General features: G+C 41.5%; 1 protein-coding gene across 1 annotated transcript in view; it reads right to left on the bottom strand.

The window, feature by feature from the left end:
* The window catches only part of MYH15 (myosin heavy chain 15), a 138,584-nt gene that overhangs the window by 116,968 nt on the left and 3,846 nt on the right, over positions 1–17,770 (bottom strand). The window contains 7 exon segments of the mRNA XM_027587172.2: positions 3,298–3,436; positions 4,656–4,759; positions 13,451–13,546; positions 13,637–13,700; positions 15,766–15,783; positions 15,785–15,861; positions 16,600–16,608. Coding sequence (XP_027442973.2) covers positions 3,298–3,436; positions 4,656–4,759; positions 13,451–13,546; positions 13,637–13,700; positions 15,766–15,783; positions 15,785–15,861; positions 16,600–16,608 — 507 coding nt within the window.

Here is a 17,770-nt window from a genome sequence, read left to right as displayed (position 1 = left end):
ATGAACAACACAAAGAAAAAGTATTCAGGATAAGCGGATAGAGAGCGATAGGAAGGTAGTGGGAGTGGTCAGGGAAGGCTTTTCTGATAAGGTAAAATTTAAGAGGACACCTTAATAAAAGGAGGAAGTAAGCCATGGAGATGCCTAGGAAAAAAGAGCTCCAGAAAGACAGAGCAGTCAGTGAGAAAGTCCTGAAACAGGAGTGCTCACATGCTCTAAAAAGAGCGGAGAGATTAGTGGGGCTGAGAGAAGGGGATGAGAGAAGGAGAAAGGGTAGGTGAAGCTTCTGTACCCTATTCTGAGGATAGGGGTCGGTGGGGGTGGGTGGGTGATTCCACACCAAGCAATTCTGCAACACCAGTTAGGTATCCTATAATTCAACTCAATTCTGTCCAAAGACAGCATCAGGTTCCATGGGTTAAGTGTTCAGTTCTACAAGATTGTTACTCCCCCACTTCAGATGTTAGTTGCAAGTCCAGGTTGTCTCCTGGGCTATTGACTCACAGGCTATAGATTCATGGCTCCAGTGACCCTCTCCTTGGGTTCAATTAATTTGCTAGGGACTCACAGAACTCAGAGGAACATTTTACTTACCATAGGAACAATTTATTATAAAAAGATATAACATAGGAACAACCAGATGGAATAGAAGGCAGAGGGCAAAGTACAGGAAAAGAGTGCAGAGTACAGTTTCCTCCCCAAATCTTCATGAGTTCACCAACCTGGAAGCTCTCCAAACCTGTCCTTTTGGGTTTTTATAGAGACTTCATTTCAAGGACATGACTGGTTAAATCATTGGCCATTGGTGATAGAAATCGATCCTGAGCCCTCTCTTCTCCCCCGTTGGAGGTGGGACTGAAAGTTCCATCTGTCTAACCACACAGTTAGTTCCTATACTGACTGACCAGCCGCCATCCTTAGCTACAGTCCAAAAGTCACCTCATTAACATAACCAAATCACCTGTATTGCTCTCACCACTTAGAAAAATTCCAAGTGTTTTAAGAACTCTGTATCAAAAACTGGACCAAAGATCAAATATAATTTCTTTTATTATAAATCACAATATCACAGAAGATGGGATTAGAGAGATTTAGAAATATCACAGAGGACAAGGAGGCTATGATGAGAACTTGCAGTTTAGGAGGTGCCTGGGTGACTCAGTCGGTTGAGTGTCCGACTCTTGGTTCCAGCTCAAGTTATGATCTCAGGGTCCTGGGATTGAGCCCCTCTTTGGGCTCTGCGCTCAGCATGGAGTCTGCTTGGGGATTCTCTCTCTCCCTCCCCCTCTGTGTGCACACACACACACACACACTCTCTCTCTCTCAAATAAATAAATAAATCTTTTTTTTAAAAAAAGGACTTAGGGTTTAAGTAAGATGGGAGCTATTGATGAGTCTAGAATGAAGAGAAGACGTGAACTGACTTACAGCATGAAAGGATCACCACTGGCTGTTCTGTGCAGAACTATCAGTAATGAGACAAGGGTGAAGACAGGGAGACCAATAAAGAAGCTATTGTAATAATCTGGTAAGAAACAATGGCTCAGGCTATGGTAGCACTGGACATGATCATGGTAAGTAGTGATGAGTTTTTGTTTGTTTGTTTTTTAAAGATTTTATTTATTTATTTGACAGAGACAGAGACAACGAGAGCAGGAACACAAGCAGGGGGAGTGGGAGAGGGAGAAGGCTTCCCGCTGAGCAGGGAGCTCGATGTGGGACTCGATCCCAGGACTCTGGGATCATGGCCTGAGCCGAAGGTAGCTGCTTAACGACTGAACCACCCAGGTGCCCGTGATGAGTTTTATGTATATTTAAAGGTAGCCACAACAAGGCAGAGACAAAGGAGTTTAGGATGATGCTAAGAGTCAGGGCAACTGAGAATCCAGCTGACATTTACTAAAGACTGAGAAATGAAGAGTTGGTAGCAGGGGCTACCTTATACCCATTAGGATGGTTACTATTAAAAAAAAATTTTAATAAGAAATGATAAATGTTGACAAATACGTGGAGAAATTGATAACATTATGGCATCACTGGTGGGAATGTAAAATGATGCAGCCACTATGGAAAAGAGTATGGTATGGTTCCTCAAAAAACTTTAACATAGAATTACCATTTAATCCAGCAAGTCCCTCTCTGGGCTAAACACCAATGTTCACAACAGTATTAATCACAGTAGTGAAAGGTAGAAGCAACTCAAATGTCCATACATGAATAAATGGAACAAAATGTGAAATATACATACAATGAAATATTATTCAGCTTTAGAAAGGAATGAAATTCTGACACACACTATAACATGGATGAATCTTGAAGACATTAGGCTAAGTGAAATAAGCCAGACATAGAAAGACAAATACTGTAGGATCCCGCTTACATGAGATACCTAGAGTAGGCAAATTCGTAGAGACAGAAAGCAGAATAATGGTTGAGAGGGGTTAAGAAAAGGGGGTAATAGGGAGTTATTAATAGGTACAGAGTTTCTGTTTAGGATGATGAAAAAGTTCTGGAGATGGATACTGGTGATGGTTGCAGGACACTGTGAATGTACTTAATATCACTAAACTATACACTTAAAAGCAGTTAAAATGGTAAACTTTATATTATGTATGTTTTACCACAACTGAAAATATAAAATTTAAAAAAATATATTTATTGAAAGACTTGAATGAATGGGTTTTCTCCTTTGTGTTTTAGTAGCCAGGAAGTTTAATATTAAATGAAATAATTACAATAACTATGCTTTCTTCTTTTCCTAATTGTGATTTTCTATTTTAATGTTCATTCTAGACAGATCATTCAATGTAAGACGCCTCAGATCTTTTTGGTAAACAGGCAAGACTACAGATTTTTTTCATGTGAATGAAAAACAAAGGGAGATGAAGCCATTGCGGTCTCAACCCAATGGAAACTCTACCTCGGGAATTCTAACGATCTTTGTCCACACCTCCATTATGTCACTTAATACATCTTCTGGTAATTTGCTCCTGTCTCTGTTTTTCTCAGCGGGCTATGTGCTGACAGCAGGGCTCTCTCCTTGTCAAGCCTCTATTACCCACGTTTAGCAAATTTTCTGGCAATAATTAAGGACTGCTTCTCATTCTGAGATACAAGAATTATACATCAGAAGGGTAGTTAAGAGAATAATTTTGAGGAGCAGCAATCAAGGGAGATTGCTGATCAGTTTCAACATTTTCAAAAACCGAGAGGCGAGGTAACTGCCAGGAAAAGGGAGCAGGCCTGGGGTCGGGGAACTGAAGAGAGTATGTGCCATGGCCTCAAAGTGATTCTTACTTTCTGTGCCATCTGCCTCCACTTGTTCTTCTCTGGGTTTCTGTTTAAATTTCATGTTTCCAAAGTGCATGATGGCTCCAATGAGTTTATAGGATCCACGCTTCTCCTCAGGAAGAAAGCCCAAGATGTCCATGGCCTGCTGTAAAAAGAGAAACAGATGGCCATATCTTCATTTGCCTAATGGCTGCAGTAAGCCCCTCACCCCCGCTGCGTGTCACACCTCCCTACACTCCACGGGCTGTCAAAGGGAATGAAACAGATCGCCACAGCCCGAGGTGTGACAGCTCTGTTCAAAGCAGTGCGGATCAGCCCTGTTGGCACTTGGTCACCCACAGTCTGCCTATCCCTTAAAAGAGAATTAGGAAGGCTTGTTTAACTTCCAGAAGTTTTAGGACTTTCCTTCGATGCCCTGCTCCCCTCCTCTCCCTTCCAGCCATTGATCATTAGCTGGCTCTATGAGGTAAATTATTTTGCCTTCCATCGTTATGGCAGAAAGTAGCACCAATATCTGATGGGTTGCTTATTTTGGGGGCTCCCCTATATCCCCCCAACTTTATTCAAAGGGAAGTGTTTCAGAAAAGAGAAAACCACAGCACCGGAGAACCGCACCCTAAGAAGCGGCTGCACGTGATGAGATGTGTGTTCTCACACACTCCCAGAGGGTAGAAATCTGTACGATCTTTCTAGTGGTTAATTTAGCATATGTATCAAGAGACTATAAAAAATTCATAATCCTTGCCTAGTAATTTCACTTTGGGGAATGTAGCATAAGGTGAATCTAATATACAGAAAAAGCATTTACCTACAAAGATATTTACCGCAGTAGAAAACAAAACAGAAAATCTTTGAGTCTAACAATAGGAGAATGGCTAACTACACTACAGGCCAAATGTCTGGTAAAATATTAAGTATTCATTTAAATGTTTATGAAGAGTTTGTAAGAACACTGAAAATGCTTATATTACAGGAGCAATCAAAAAAGCAAACTGTACACTGAACAGTATATGCAGTGTGATTATGCTCTTTTATTAAAAAAAAACACACCAAACCAACTATAAAAACCCCAAATAGAAAAAAAAAAAAGAAGAAAGACTTATAAAGACCGATACCAAACAAAACAGTGGTTGCCATCGAGTTGAAAAGTCTTCCTATCTTTCCACACATTCCAAACTTACCATGTGCACTTTTGCAGTAGGTAAGTCAACTTTGAACAGACCAGACTTAGAGGGACTCCTTGCACCCTCCACCCCTAAAGGTAGGAAAGTGACTTCTCTAGGACCCTTTAGAAGAAGGATCTGAAATGCTTTCATTTCTCATTGTCATTACCAAACTTGGTGTTAATAATTAACGAGCCTTACATCAGGGGTCAGCAATTCTTTAGCATCATCCCGGCTGTCCAGAGCAACTACTCCATGAGAGCAAAAGGGAAAGTCAGAGGGATTTTCAGACACCAGGAGCATGTCTGCAGTGGGAAAACCATCAGTTAAATGGTTAAAGAAATCCACAAGGCTTTAGAAAATAATTGACCGATATTCACAGTTTACTCTTACAGCTGATAGCACACTTGTAAACAAGCCAAAATAAAATCCATATTCTACAGCCAACCCACTGCAATCAAATTTTGCCCTCTATTAACTTGTCAGTCATGTGTTAATGTCTCCCAAGAGAAGACCAGGCAGACCAAATCCAAACGCAGATTCAATTGCAGCAGCTTGAATTGGTGTGAAAAAAACAGACAATGCGTGTTGGCAAAACTTTGAAAACAGGAATTTGGCCTAGATACACGGTTGAGGGCAGAGGACAAAAAATATTTTGTAAAATTATAACAGGACTGAGTTTCAAAGGCTAGGAAGTGGGCAGACCCTGGGGTTCAGTGCCCTGGGAACATTAGCAATGTATCCTGTCATATCACATCCTCCCTATTAGGAGGCTGAGGCTGTCTTTCAAGGAATCCATAAATCAGCGTCCGTGTTCAGCACTGCACCTCTGATGTGTCTAAGACTCCTGACATGATTCACTTAGTCAGGAAACATAATGCAGGCGGAAGCTAAGCAGGCTGTCAGCAGCACATCAGCAACGGGCTTGGCCAAATCACATTAACCGCTTAATGCCTCACACTTGCTCCCGACGAAGTTTCTTGGAGCTGATCTGATTTTTGTATTTATCACTTAGTGAAATGAAGCTGCTATCCTCAACCCCAAATCTCAGAAACAAATTGCACTTTTCGAATGTTCACGGCAGCTTCGTTTAGAAACAACCCAAGTGTCCATCAAGAGTTAACAAAGTCCTGTGTGTCCGTACGACAGATTATTCGTCAACAAACGAAGGACAGAACTATGAATATATGCTACAGCATGGAAGAATCTCAAAATAATGATGCTGAGTGAAATACGCCAGACCGAAAAAAGAAAAAAAAAAAAAAAAAACCAAACAGTATATACTGTGTGATTCCAACTTATAAAATTCAAGAAAATGCAATCTAATCTATAGTGACAGGAAGAATATTAGTGGTTGCCAAGGGTCTTGCCAAGGTGGGGAGGGGAAGACTCAGAGCAGTAAGAAAGGACAGAGGGGGCAGTTACAAAAGATCATGAGAAAACTTTTGAGCAGATACGTGTATTATCTTGATGACGGTGACAGTCTCAGGCATATATACATGTCAGCGTTTACATTTATGTCGACAACACTTCAATGAGGCTATTTTATAAAAGTTAAAAAGTAAAAAGAAATTGGGCCAGCCCAAAGGTGATCAAGCTGTAGGCAAGTACTAGATATACAGTATATATATTTAATATATATTTAATAGAAATATGATCCTTAAATCCTTACTTGAATGATTGATTCAAATGTCCCTGAAATGTTCATACTTCCCAAGACTCTCTTTATGTTCTTTCTCATGCCTCACTTTCTATCAAGAAAAATTTGTTGAATTCAAACGATGTGCCAGGCATTATTGTAAGTTTTAGAGATATATCACTGGGGGGGAAAAGCATATCCTGCCCCCATGAAGCTTCTATTCTAATGGGAGAGACAGAAATTTTAAAAATAAGTAAAATGTATAAAAATACATGAAATGTACAATGGTAATAAGTGCCATGGAGAAAAATAGCAGGGAAAGGGGGTAAAATGTATCGGCAACACAGGGGTGCCTGGCTGGCTCAGTCAGTGGTGCATTCAGCTCTTGATCTCCGGGTTGTGAGTTCGAGCCCCACGTTGGGTGTAGAGTTTACCTAAAAATAAAATCTTAAAAATACAAAGCTACAGTTTTCAAGAGTGGTCTGGGAAGGCCTCCACAAGGTGACATTTCAATAAAGACCAGCAAGAGTTGAGGGAGAAAGTAAGCGGGGGAAGAATGTTCCAGACAGAGAAGAGCAAATGCAAAGGCCCTGAGGTAGAAATTTGCCTGGCATTTTGAGTGGCTAAAGGTGGGTCAGGAAGGGGCAAATTAAAGAAGTGGGAAGTAGTCAGATATGAGGTCAGAGAGGCAATCATGAGGACAGATCATAACTCCTCACAGGCCAGGGTGAGGATTTGGGCATTTATGCTCTGTGTGAGGTAGAAAGCCACTGGAGGTTTTTGAGCAGAGGAATGACATCATCTGATTTTTTTTTTTTTTAATTTATCGTGGCTGCTGGGTTAAAGACAGAGGGAGCAAGGATGGAAGCAGGACTATCAAGCAGAAGACTGCTAAATAATCCAGGAGAGGGGAGCCTGGGGGGCTCAGTCAGTTAAGCATCTGCCTTCAGCTCAGGTAATGATGCCGGGGGCCTGGGATTGAGCCCCACATTGGGCTCCCTGCTCAGCAGAGAGTCTGCTTGTCCCTCTGCCTGCTGTTCCCCCTGCTTGTGCTCTCTCTCTGACAAATAAATAAATAAAATCTTTTAAAAAAAATCCAGGAGAGAGATGATGGTATTTGACCAGGGTAGTAAGAGCAGCAATGGTAAAGGAGTGCTCAGCGCGTGGATTTTGAAAGAAGATGAAAGACGTGAGAATAAGGTGGGAGAAACAGAGGAGTTCAAGGGCAGGTCTTAGGCCCATTACACCTGAGATGCTATAATGAATACATGCTATAACATGGAAGAATCTCAAAATAATGATGCTGAGTGAAATAAGCCAGACAAGAAAAGAGTATATACTGTATAATTCCATCTTACAAATATCTAGAATTTTTTTTCTTTTAAAGTGTATTTTTGAGTAAACTAAAAGGAAATTGACACACTAAAATCGCAAAAGACTTTGGGCATACACATTAACCTTGTTAAGGGTTCTTCTACGTGTCTTTCTTTTCCATAGGAATTTCCCTTAAACATTTAAAACCCATAGTTTTTACTGTATATACAGCCTAAACCATAGCAATCTATGATTCTGTCATTTTACACTGTGCAAAATCCTCAAAATATAGTGGTACCATAGAAAAACAAAATCAGTCACAAGTAAATTCCACTGTAAGTCATTCATATAATTTGGTTCTTCTCCAAACCAAGTTGAGATATAAAAGAGTCAGTTAGCTAGGAGTCTGGAATCCTGGAGAGAATCTGGACTCGTGATCGAACTGTGAAAGTCATCAGATGGAAACAATCTTTAAAGCTGTCCGTCTAGATGAGGTCACCACGGGTTAAAAATGCAAGGACTGAGCCCCAGGGCGCTCTAAAGTTATAGGCCAGATGAAAGAGAAAGAGCCACAGAGAAATAGGGGAGAAACAAGGGACATTTAGGGGAGAAACAAGGGAAGATTTAGGGGAGAAACAAGAGAGATTTGGGGGAGAAACAAGGGAAGGTTCTGTGCTAGAAGCGAAGAGGGAAGATTCTCAAGGAGGAGGGAGTAATCAGTGGTGTCAAATACTGTCACGACTTTCAAGGTCAGGAAACGTCTATATATTCCTCTGCAAGGCTCATTCCTGGCTTTACTGATGACTCTCAAATCTTTATTTTCTGAGCTCCAGCCCTAGAACTCCAACTTCCCACTAGACATGTCAGTGCAGATGGCTGTAAGTAGCTCAAATCCAACACTACCAAAACCGAATCTATGATATTTTCCATGTCTGCCCCGAAGCTATGCTTCTTCTGTGGTTCCTTATGCTGGTGAATGTCACCGCCTTCCTCAGGCTAGACATGGGGGTGCCATGAAAAGTCCTTTCACGGCTCAAATACAGACATCATTTCCATGTCTTTCAAATCAAAGTATTTACCTAATCTTTTTTCTCTAGAATAGGTGTATGCTATGAGGAGGAGGTAAGGACACAAAAAAAAAACATGGTCCTTTCCCTCAAGGAGGCTACAGGAGTCACACACCTAACCAGTGCAGGAAATGCTGTGTTTTTAGGGTGAAAGGGTGTTTCAGCTGGATGTTTCAGTTCATACCGAAACAAAAAACACACACAAAAAAGCCAGACACACACAAAAACAAAACAAACTACCTTCTAAAATCGTTTTGCCAAGAATATCCGTTTAGATCACTCGAAATTATGACCGTTCATATACTTTTCATTTTATGTCATTTTTGTCAATAGGTCAATTAGGTCATTTTTAATCATTTCCATTCTGGTTATGAAGACCAAAGGTGCTATATTTGACATTATTTTCTGTATGTGGAATACAGAAAAATAGAAACGTAGAAAGCCTCACTACTCGGTCAGGCCCAAATTAGTGATAAATTGAACTTAGAACCTAGTTTCTAGTATTTCTGTTAGACTAAGCCACCTACCTACTCAAACCCATGTTTGTAAGTGTGATGGAAATTTTCTTCCTCCTTTGCCACAGACACAAGGAGGGTCTTGCTTCCATCCAAGCAGGCCCAACAATCGGACAAACACCGTGGGAAATAGAATGGAAAGAGCCCCACATGTCCCAGGTCTATAAGACCAGGAGGAGGAAGGCGTCAACATTCAGGAGGGGGCCGGGAGTAAGGCGCCATGGTGGGCCCGCATGTTACACATGCACTCCTCTCCCCACCCCCCCGCCCTGCTTCCAGACACATCATTTCTAGAAGTCATGAAGGACACCTAATGGGCTTCTCCTTCATCTCACTAACCAGCAATATGGCTGATGCACTAGCCTACCCATTCACTTCAGCAGCTATAATCAATTTGAAGTGGTAGCTCTTAGAAACGTACAGACCACATGTATGAGTGTTTGAGGGACTCTGAAAGGCCTTTAGCTCAAAACATCTTCCCCACTGGGCCTTATCAAAATTTATTTTCAAGGAGCAATGAATTTTAACTGCACTGAGGCTTGAGGTCACCTCAGAGTATCATGTAAACAGAGATTCCTTTATTTAATTAATTTCCTTTCTATCAAGAGGAATGGTCCTGAGAGAATGTAAAAAAAAAAAAAAAGCAAACAACAGTGAATGCATTTTTGGGAGCCACTATGAGGGCCAGGGAGACTGTCTAGGCCAGATAAGGCCCACACAGAAGATTGTTGACCAGGCTGTGGGCATGTGGAAAATGGGGGGGGAAGTAGTTTGTCAGGAGGGCTGGGGACAAGATGAGGAGGAGGCGCGAGAGGATGCTAAAAGTAAAAGTCAATTGCTTCACAACTTCAAAAACTGCAGGTCTCAACCTTCATACTGGTTCATTTCTAGATCCCACTCTAGGAGTGTCATAGAGCCCTTTAAGAGTGAGTATTTTATCATTCAAGGCTTTGTTTTATATGGCTTCCTGACATTAAATTTTACTTTCTGCATGGCTGCATGTTCTCCAAGACTCAGCTGAGTTCACTATAAAAAGGAGCAAAGCTGACATTGGGCCAAAAAATCCCTCAAAATCACAAAATCCTGGGATGCCTGGGTGGCTCAGCCAGTTAAACGTCTGCCTTCAGCTCAGGTCATGATCCTGGGGTCCTGGGATCGAGCCCCACATCGGGGTCCCTGCTCGGCAGGAAGCCTGCTTCTCCCTCTCCTACTCCCTCTGCTTGTATTCCCTCTCTCGCTCTCTCTCGCTCTCTCTCTGTCAAATAAATTAATAAAATCTTAAAAAAAAATAAAATCACGAAGTCCTGTAGCTAGTACCTCTATGCCCTCATCACCCATCATTACCTGTTTCCCACACTGCCATGTACAGCTGAAGAGGTTGTACACTGCCCAACTCCAGAGAGAATTATTCACATAGTCTACAGTTTGAATAGCATTCTCTAGAGTCGGGCAGGGCACAATCTGCACACACGCATCTTGTTCCTCCTAACAACCAGTGGGGAGGGAGGGAGTAAAAATAGGAGACCAGTTCAAGAGAGACCTAATGGGTCAAGGGAGTACAACTCAATATGCTCCAGAATAGGAGGTCCAGATGCCAACAATTTCTTTCCCCAGAGGTCTTCAGGCCTCTAGTAGACAGGTCGGGTGCACCTCTTGGCAACCACCACTATTTGTTACTGTCATGTACTAAAGTGAGTACCCAGGGCAGTAGGCAAAATGTCAAAGATTTCAAGAGACAAGGACGCATTTCGTGACCCCTCACACTAGAGTTCATAAACCTGTTGAATAGCAAGAATGGGTACAATAAATAAACAGAAAAAAAAATAGACAAAGAAGAGAAGAAAAATAGGAAGGTATATGCAGGACCGAGCTATCCAGTTGGCATTAAGAACAAGAATTTCGAGGACTCACGTCTGAGGGGACTGAGGAAGGGGGTTTTAGCCATGCCTTGAAGAAGGGTCACCCTAAACTGAAAGGGGAGGAGGGATGTTCCAGACCCTGTAGAGACTAGTTGGGGGCTGGCTCCGGGATAACACATCACCCCATTCCTTGGCTCCTTCTGTGGGTGGCCAGCCTCCTGGCTGATTTTCCATACCTGGTTCTTTTGTAGTACTGACAAGCACTTCTGTTTTAGGAAACTTGGACATAATCCTTACGTTGCTAAGGCGTGCTCTCTCTCGTAACAATCCTCAGGACACTCTGAAGCTCTCTTTCGGCAAACGTGAATAAAAAAGAGTTCAAATTCTAAAATGTCCCAAAGAATGTGACCCGTGGTGTTGAGAGCAGGTGGAATGACAATACCCAATTTGGACCACCAGATGTCAGTCTTCGTACAGTAATCAATCTCTGCAGCCCCCAAAGACAAGAAGATCAATGAACTCAAGATAAGCCTGCATTTTCCACAGCAGCCCAGAGCCTTAAGACAGTTCTATTAGTAAACAGAGATGCTCCCCCAAATTTTACAGTCCCTGCTGATACCCACATTGGACCTGATGTGTCAGATGGCTTGCACAGCAGAGAAATGTGTGCTAAGAACTTTAGATGTGGCAGAGCTAATCAAAGGAAGAGCCAAAAAAAAAAAAAAAAAAAAAAAAAAAAAATCTGTTCCAGGTTAGGAGGGAAAGTGGGAACAAGAACGGCTGCTGAGTTCATATCACCAATTGCACCTGACAAAAATCATTGTCCAGTTCGCAGAGCTTGCCCCATTCGGTGAAAGCACTTTGAAGAAGGCGTGTAACACCGCTAAGTGTATGATTGACATATTTAATCTAGCATGAGAGGCTGGGGGGAATCATTCCCCATTAATTTGCTCACCTGGATCTTTGCTCTCATCCCACTACCACTCCTGTGGGAGCATCTTTGTCCTCAGTGGTTTACTTCATACGCAAGACGTTTGCAATCTAATCAGCTTGTCATTCCCCCCTTTGAAAGACTTCCCATACTCTGCCTTAGGCTGCAAGGTGCTGCTTGATCTGACCCTGCCCACCTCCCCCCTACATTACCTTCTTCTCTCCACCAATTTCAGTGGCCATTTTGCTATTTCAAGAATAAACCAAATGCCTTCCTGCCTCAGGGCCTTTGCACTCACTGTTCCCTCTTCCTGGAGCTTTATTCCTGGAAATCTCACCTGCTCACTTGCTTACTCATTCAGGTGTCTGCAAAAATATTGCCTTCTCAGAGAGGTCTTGCCCAACCATTCTATCTAAAATATAACCACCTACTATCCTACCAAGCCCAAATTCACTGTCTTCTCACCCTGCTTTTCTTTTTTTGTAGACCTACTATTCTCTAAAATTATATATGTCTTTGTTTACTTGTTATTTCTTGTCTCTCATACTAGAATGTAAGCTCATGAGGGCAGGGAGCTGTCTGTCTTATTTATTTTCCAACCCCCACGCTTAAAAAAGCAGTGACTGGTCCACACACAGCAGTCACACAATAAATATTGAGTGACTACATGAAGTTCATTCTCTTACCCCACAAGTCACTTTTCTATTTCTCTTCATGGCATTCCATTTATCCTGGTCAAATCATAAAACTTGGGAATATTTTTGACTCATCACTCTCCTTCATCCCTACATTCGGTCCTTGCTAAGACTTATCTATTCTTCTATGAATCCATCCCCTTTCTCCCATTCCCACAGACACAACCTTACACAACGCCTTGTCATCTCATACCAGGACTACTATAGTCCCTTCCCTCTAGGATCTCTGCCTTCCTTCCATCCTGCCCACCACAGTAGCTTAACTGTTCCTGCCCTCAGCAAATCATGACCTCCTATTACCCTACCCCTATAACACATGCACACACACCTGCCGCCCAATTCCTTGAGTTCAGAAACCATCAGGATAAAATCTCTACTATTCCTCGATGCAAATCCTTTCCTCCAGTCAACCTGATCTCTCTGCTCCCTGATCTTGTCCTGCCTTTTCCTGCCACTGTAACCCACTGTTCCTCCCAGAGGAAATACCCTCCGCTCATTACTCTGGTTAAATCCCCTTCCCATCCTTCATTCCCCCTCCCAAAACCTCCCTTCTTTATACAACTCCCATTGACCACTAAACACCATGGCGGTGACTCCCACTTCTGGCCTCTTGTCTATGCCACCCATGTGGTTCTAATCTTCTAATCACTGAAGGCCTTAAATTATCTAATGTTTTTACACACATTCACACACACACACACACACACACACACACACACACTCATTCATTTATACCTTCTGGGCATCCTACCCACTTCCAAACACCAAGCACTACCAAATTGGAAAAACATTTACTCTCTAGCAATATAAAATTAATAGAACATTGGTTTTATAATTGGTTTAATAATTGTTTACCTTTTAGGATGAATAAACTGAGTTCTCAAGAGACTTATTAAACTACACTTTTCCAGGTCCGAGAATCTGACTTCTGTCTCTTGTTTTAGAACGTCCCTCAGCTCCAGAATAATACACTTACCATGAAGTTCTTGTTTTCCAGACAGATTTTGATAGAATATGTGGTTGTTCCTCTCTCCGGGCTGCTGGAAAATCACTCAGGATTTTTCAAGCAAATCTGCAGGATGAGAAAAGGATAAAGCTTCATACTTAGGTGTTCCTGCAAAACTTAGAAGAAAAGTTATCAAATAGTGCAGTGGCTACTTATAAATATCGATGTCTACAGATGACTGTTTTCCTCTGGCACAAAAGTGCATCCTGACGAATTTGCCCTGGGTGGACATAAAACACAGTCTCCTACTGAAACATTCCAAACAGTTGCAATGGCTTTATTATACACATTACTCCCAAAGTGATTAAAGTTAAAAGAAAAATGCAACGTGGGCCTGAGATGGCACCAGTTCATGCTAGGAGGAAGCCAGAATGATCACCAGGACTAGCAGTGGTCCTGGATTCTGGTCTCAGACCTGCCGACTTCTAGCTGTGTGTTCTTGTGTGTACAATTGAATCTCTCTGGGCCTCAATGATCTTACTTTAAAAATGAGAAAAAAATAATACCTGCTCATATTCTTTCATTTATTCAGCAAACATTCGTTGAGCACCTACTACCATCCAGGAAACCTACTAGGCCCTGGACGTATCACATGAGAAAAATCGGTGTGGTCCCTACTCTTCTAGATTCTAGGTGTAAGCGGCTAATGCAATGGCATTAACACAGGAACATTTGGCGATTCTTGAATCCTAAAGAAAAACCAGTTGTGCAGGAGTTCAGTGGGCAAAAGGGGCAGAAAACAGAGTCTGAGAGGTAGACAGGCACCAGGCACCCTATCAAGTAAGCCCTACTGGCCACAGGAAGGGGTAGGATTGAATTTTATGTGCGCTCAGGAGACAGTGGGAGGTTTTAAGCAGAGGAATGATGTGATCAGATTTATGCTTTAAAACACTACTTCGGCATAAATAACAGATGGGGCTCCCTTCCTTTCTTCTCATGAAAAGCCATAAGACAGGATCTAGTGGGGCAGAAAGGCGGCCCAAGGAGACAGAGCCCACGTCAGAAGCCAGGTGTGGCTAAGGAGGCCGTCAGCGGCACCTGGGGCTTGCAGGATGAGGAAGATGGTGCCAGGCAGATGACAGGCTGGTGGCGGTCACCCGTGCAAGGAAGGAGGCAGAGCGGGACTACAGCGAGGCAAGGGAAGGAGAGTGGTGACAGTCAGGGGGATTGAGCCTTTAAGTTAACAAATGTAGGGTGATGGGAACCATACACACAGACACACATGTGTAAGTACACATATACGTGCGTTTATACACATGCATATATGCACAGTATTAAGTGAAATAATTTAACCTGGATTCCTGGATTTTTTGGACCCCCTTTATTTTTCTTTCCACTTGCCGTTCTTTCCTTTCTTCCTTGTCTTCTACTTTTTCCTTTCTTTTATCTTCTTTTCCCCCCTTCCCTCCATTCCTTCCCTTTTCCCTCTTTTTTCAGCTTTCTTTTTTTCATATGTCAGCAGAAAATCCCTTCACATTCTAACCAATCCCAAATCTAGCCACTTTATGGACGAATATTAGCACCTACTATGCAGCCAGACCTCGCAAGCAGATATAAGAGAAGGCAAGGCAGCGCTAATGCCCTGGATGGAAACCAGCCACATCAGCATGAGGCTGTTATTTAATTGTGCCCAAAGATTCAAACAGGAAGCCTTCTGCAAATTTCCTTGTAAAATTGTAAATAGAGTGGCTCCCTGCCACTCATTTTTGTCATAAAATGGGTTTGTGAAACTAAGTTTTGAAATTCAAATTCTTCTTCTGTCCTGGGACTGCAAGTTAGCAAAAGCTATTTTTTAAAAATGATTTCTCCCAGTAAAAAAAAAAAAATCCCCAGTGGAAAATATGCAGAGGTAGGGGAGCCAGAAGCAAGAGTAGAAATAATAATTGTACTAAGTGAACTAGGAAGTGCTTACTAAATTGACTGATTATAAGGAGTATAGGAAATTATGAAGGAGAAAGTACTTTCAAATCTATAAAATGTAATACAATATAAAGCATTCTTAGAATTTGCTGGGTGAGCTTCCCTACTGGGAGTGGAAAGGAATTTGGAACTATTAAATATTGTCTTCCTGAAATTGACCAAACAATAGAAGCTTTTCTGGTGCATATTTATATGTAGTTTTAATTTCTCAATAATGAAACTGATCTCTTTCTTTTTCGAGGTATCTAACAATATTAGACCTCTTTGATGCTCAAGAAATTTTTTTACACCTATGTGCTCAGACGTGAATTTTGCCATTTGCTTAAAAATGAAAGACTGATGTACTGCTCAATCATGTTACTTACAAAATGAGAGTTGTCATTTCCTCAGAGTTCTGGCATTTCCAAATGCTTCCAAAATAGGATGCACTTGCTTGATTTGATCTTCTAAAGTTCCCTGAGGTATAGGTAAGAGAAATACAGCAGATAAAGTTTTCAGGAAAATTCTATAAGGTGGTAAGCCCTCCAACCCTAGGCTGGACTCCATTCTTGCTTTGATAAATAGGATCCAAAAGCTGTTTCCAAATTTGTTTATACAATGTTACTTTGGAATGAGAACTTAGAAAAATAGATGAGTGAGAAACTGTCTTACAATGCCCCCATGAATATATGTGGGAGCTCATTTATTTCAGTGCTTCTCTTTTGGTTGGAATTGGCCTAAGTGGGGAAAGGAACTAGATATCTACAATCAATCAATCAGTACCATAGCCTACCTATTTCCAGAAAAGTTTCATTCCTTATATTTTCCCCATTGTTAATCTCCCTCTCTTCCCCTCTAATTCTTACACCTGGAAATTTATCCTAAGATAACACAGCAGATTCTTGGCATTATTAAATTATATTTTTCTTTGTTACAATTCCTAAGTAATCTAGTGGTCCATGCCAAGCAGTGAGTCAGTGATGGTTTCATTTTGAATTTGAATCATGTGTGCTCAGCAGGTCACCTCCACAGAGTAAGTCTGATTGAGCACTCAGCATCCCCATTGCAACATGGCTATGTCGTTTTCCACTCAGCATCAAAGATCCATTTTATGGAAGGGATTATAGTATATAGCATTCAAGAATTTATAAATTTAGGGGTACCTGGGTGGCTCAGTTGGTTAAGTATCCCACTCTTGATTTTGGTTCAGGTTGTGAGATTGAGCCCTGCTTCGGGCTGTGCATTGAATGTGGAGCCTGCTTAAGATTGTCTCTCTCCCTCTCCCTCTGTCCCCCACCACTCTCGTGCACTCGTACGTACACACACACACACACACACACACACACTCTTTCGTTCTCAAAAAAAAATTATAAATGTACAAATACTATAACCCTTCTACATAGTATGGGTCTACTATCCTTTAAATAAGTAAAAGGGCTATATGAGCAAAGTTTTTCATAGAAGTGTTATGTATTATGTATTATCATGAGGCCCAGTGGCTAGACCAAACAAACACACACCGAACAACCTAAAATGTACACAAAAATGAAATAATACCCAGTGAACAATAGAGTTCAGTGATACCTAAAGAAATCAATCAAATTCAGGAATGTGGTGGTTGGGAAAGAAATTTCATGGTTTGAAAATGGACCAGTTTGCTATTTTGATATACTTCTTACTTTGCAAAAACAACAGGAAGCATCCAGGATTGAATTGAAACAGCAAAATAACAATGCCAGACATACAAAGATGAGAGGCTCTAACAGCTCAATAACTTATTGATTTTGCGTCCCACTCAGCATTATCTAATTTTATTTTGCATACCAATTCTCAGGGTCTAGTTACTCTCAAATTATTATGAAACCCATCAACCTGTTAAGGGAGCTAAACAAAGTAAGCTAAATTAAAAATCGCCAAAGATAAAAGTCATTAAATAGAGAGGGAGGATAAGTAGAACCTGGAATGTGATTAAAGTTGAGGTTATGCCCATCAGGCATCTGGGATTTGATCCAGGAGTTTGTGGTGAAGGAAGAAGACTTCTACTGGTATGTATCTGTGGGAGTCTGACATATCACAGTAGCTAAAGGGTTTCAGAAATATCAAAAGTGGCCATTCAAGACACTGATGACTCTAGCCTTTAGGGAAGATGGCTTGGATCTTAAGTGTAATTCTCAGAGGGTCCAATCAACAAAGATCAGGCTAAATAGCCCTGGAAGCAAATCGGAAACAAAGTACATAATTTCATGTTTGGGGTTTATTGGTTTGAAGCATTTGTTGATCCTCTCAAGAGGCAAAAGATGGGAAAAACTTTTCTATAATTTTCTAATTGTTCTACGGCTCTTGTCTCCTCTTTTCTCCCCAAAAGTTGTCAAGGCAGAGCCTCCATGATCA

This window comes from Zalophus californianus, chromosome 1 (assembly GCF_009762305.2).
Source record: "Zalophus californianus isolate mZalCal1 chromosome 1, mZalCal1.pri.v2, whole genome shotgun sequence".
In the NCBI taxonomy this organism is placed as follows: Eukaryota; Metazoa; Chordata; class Mammalia; order Carnivora; family Otariidae; genus Zalophus; species Zalophus californianus.
The sequence above is the reverse complement of the archived record's forward strand: the minus strand, read 5'-3'. Positions and strand labels throughout refer to the sequence as shown.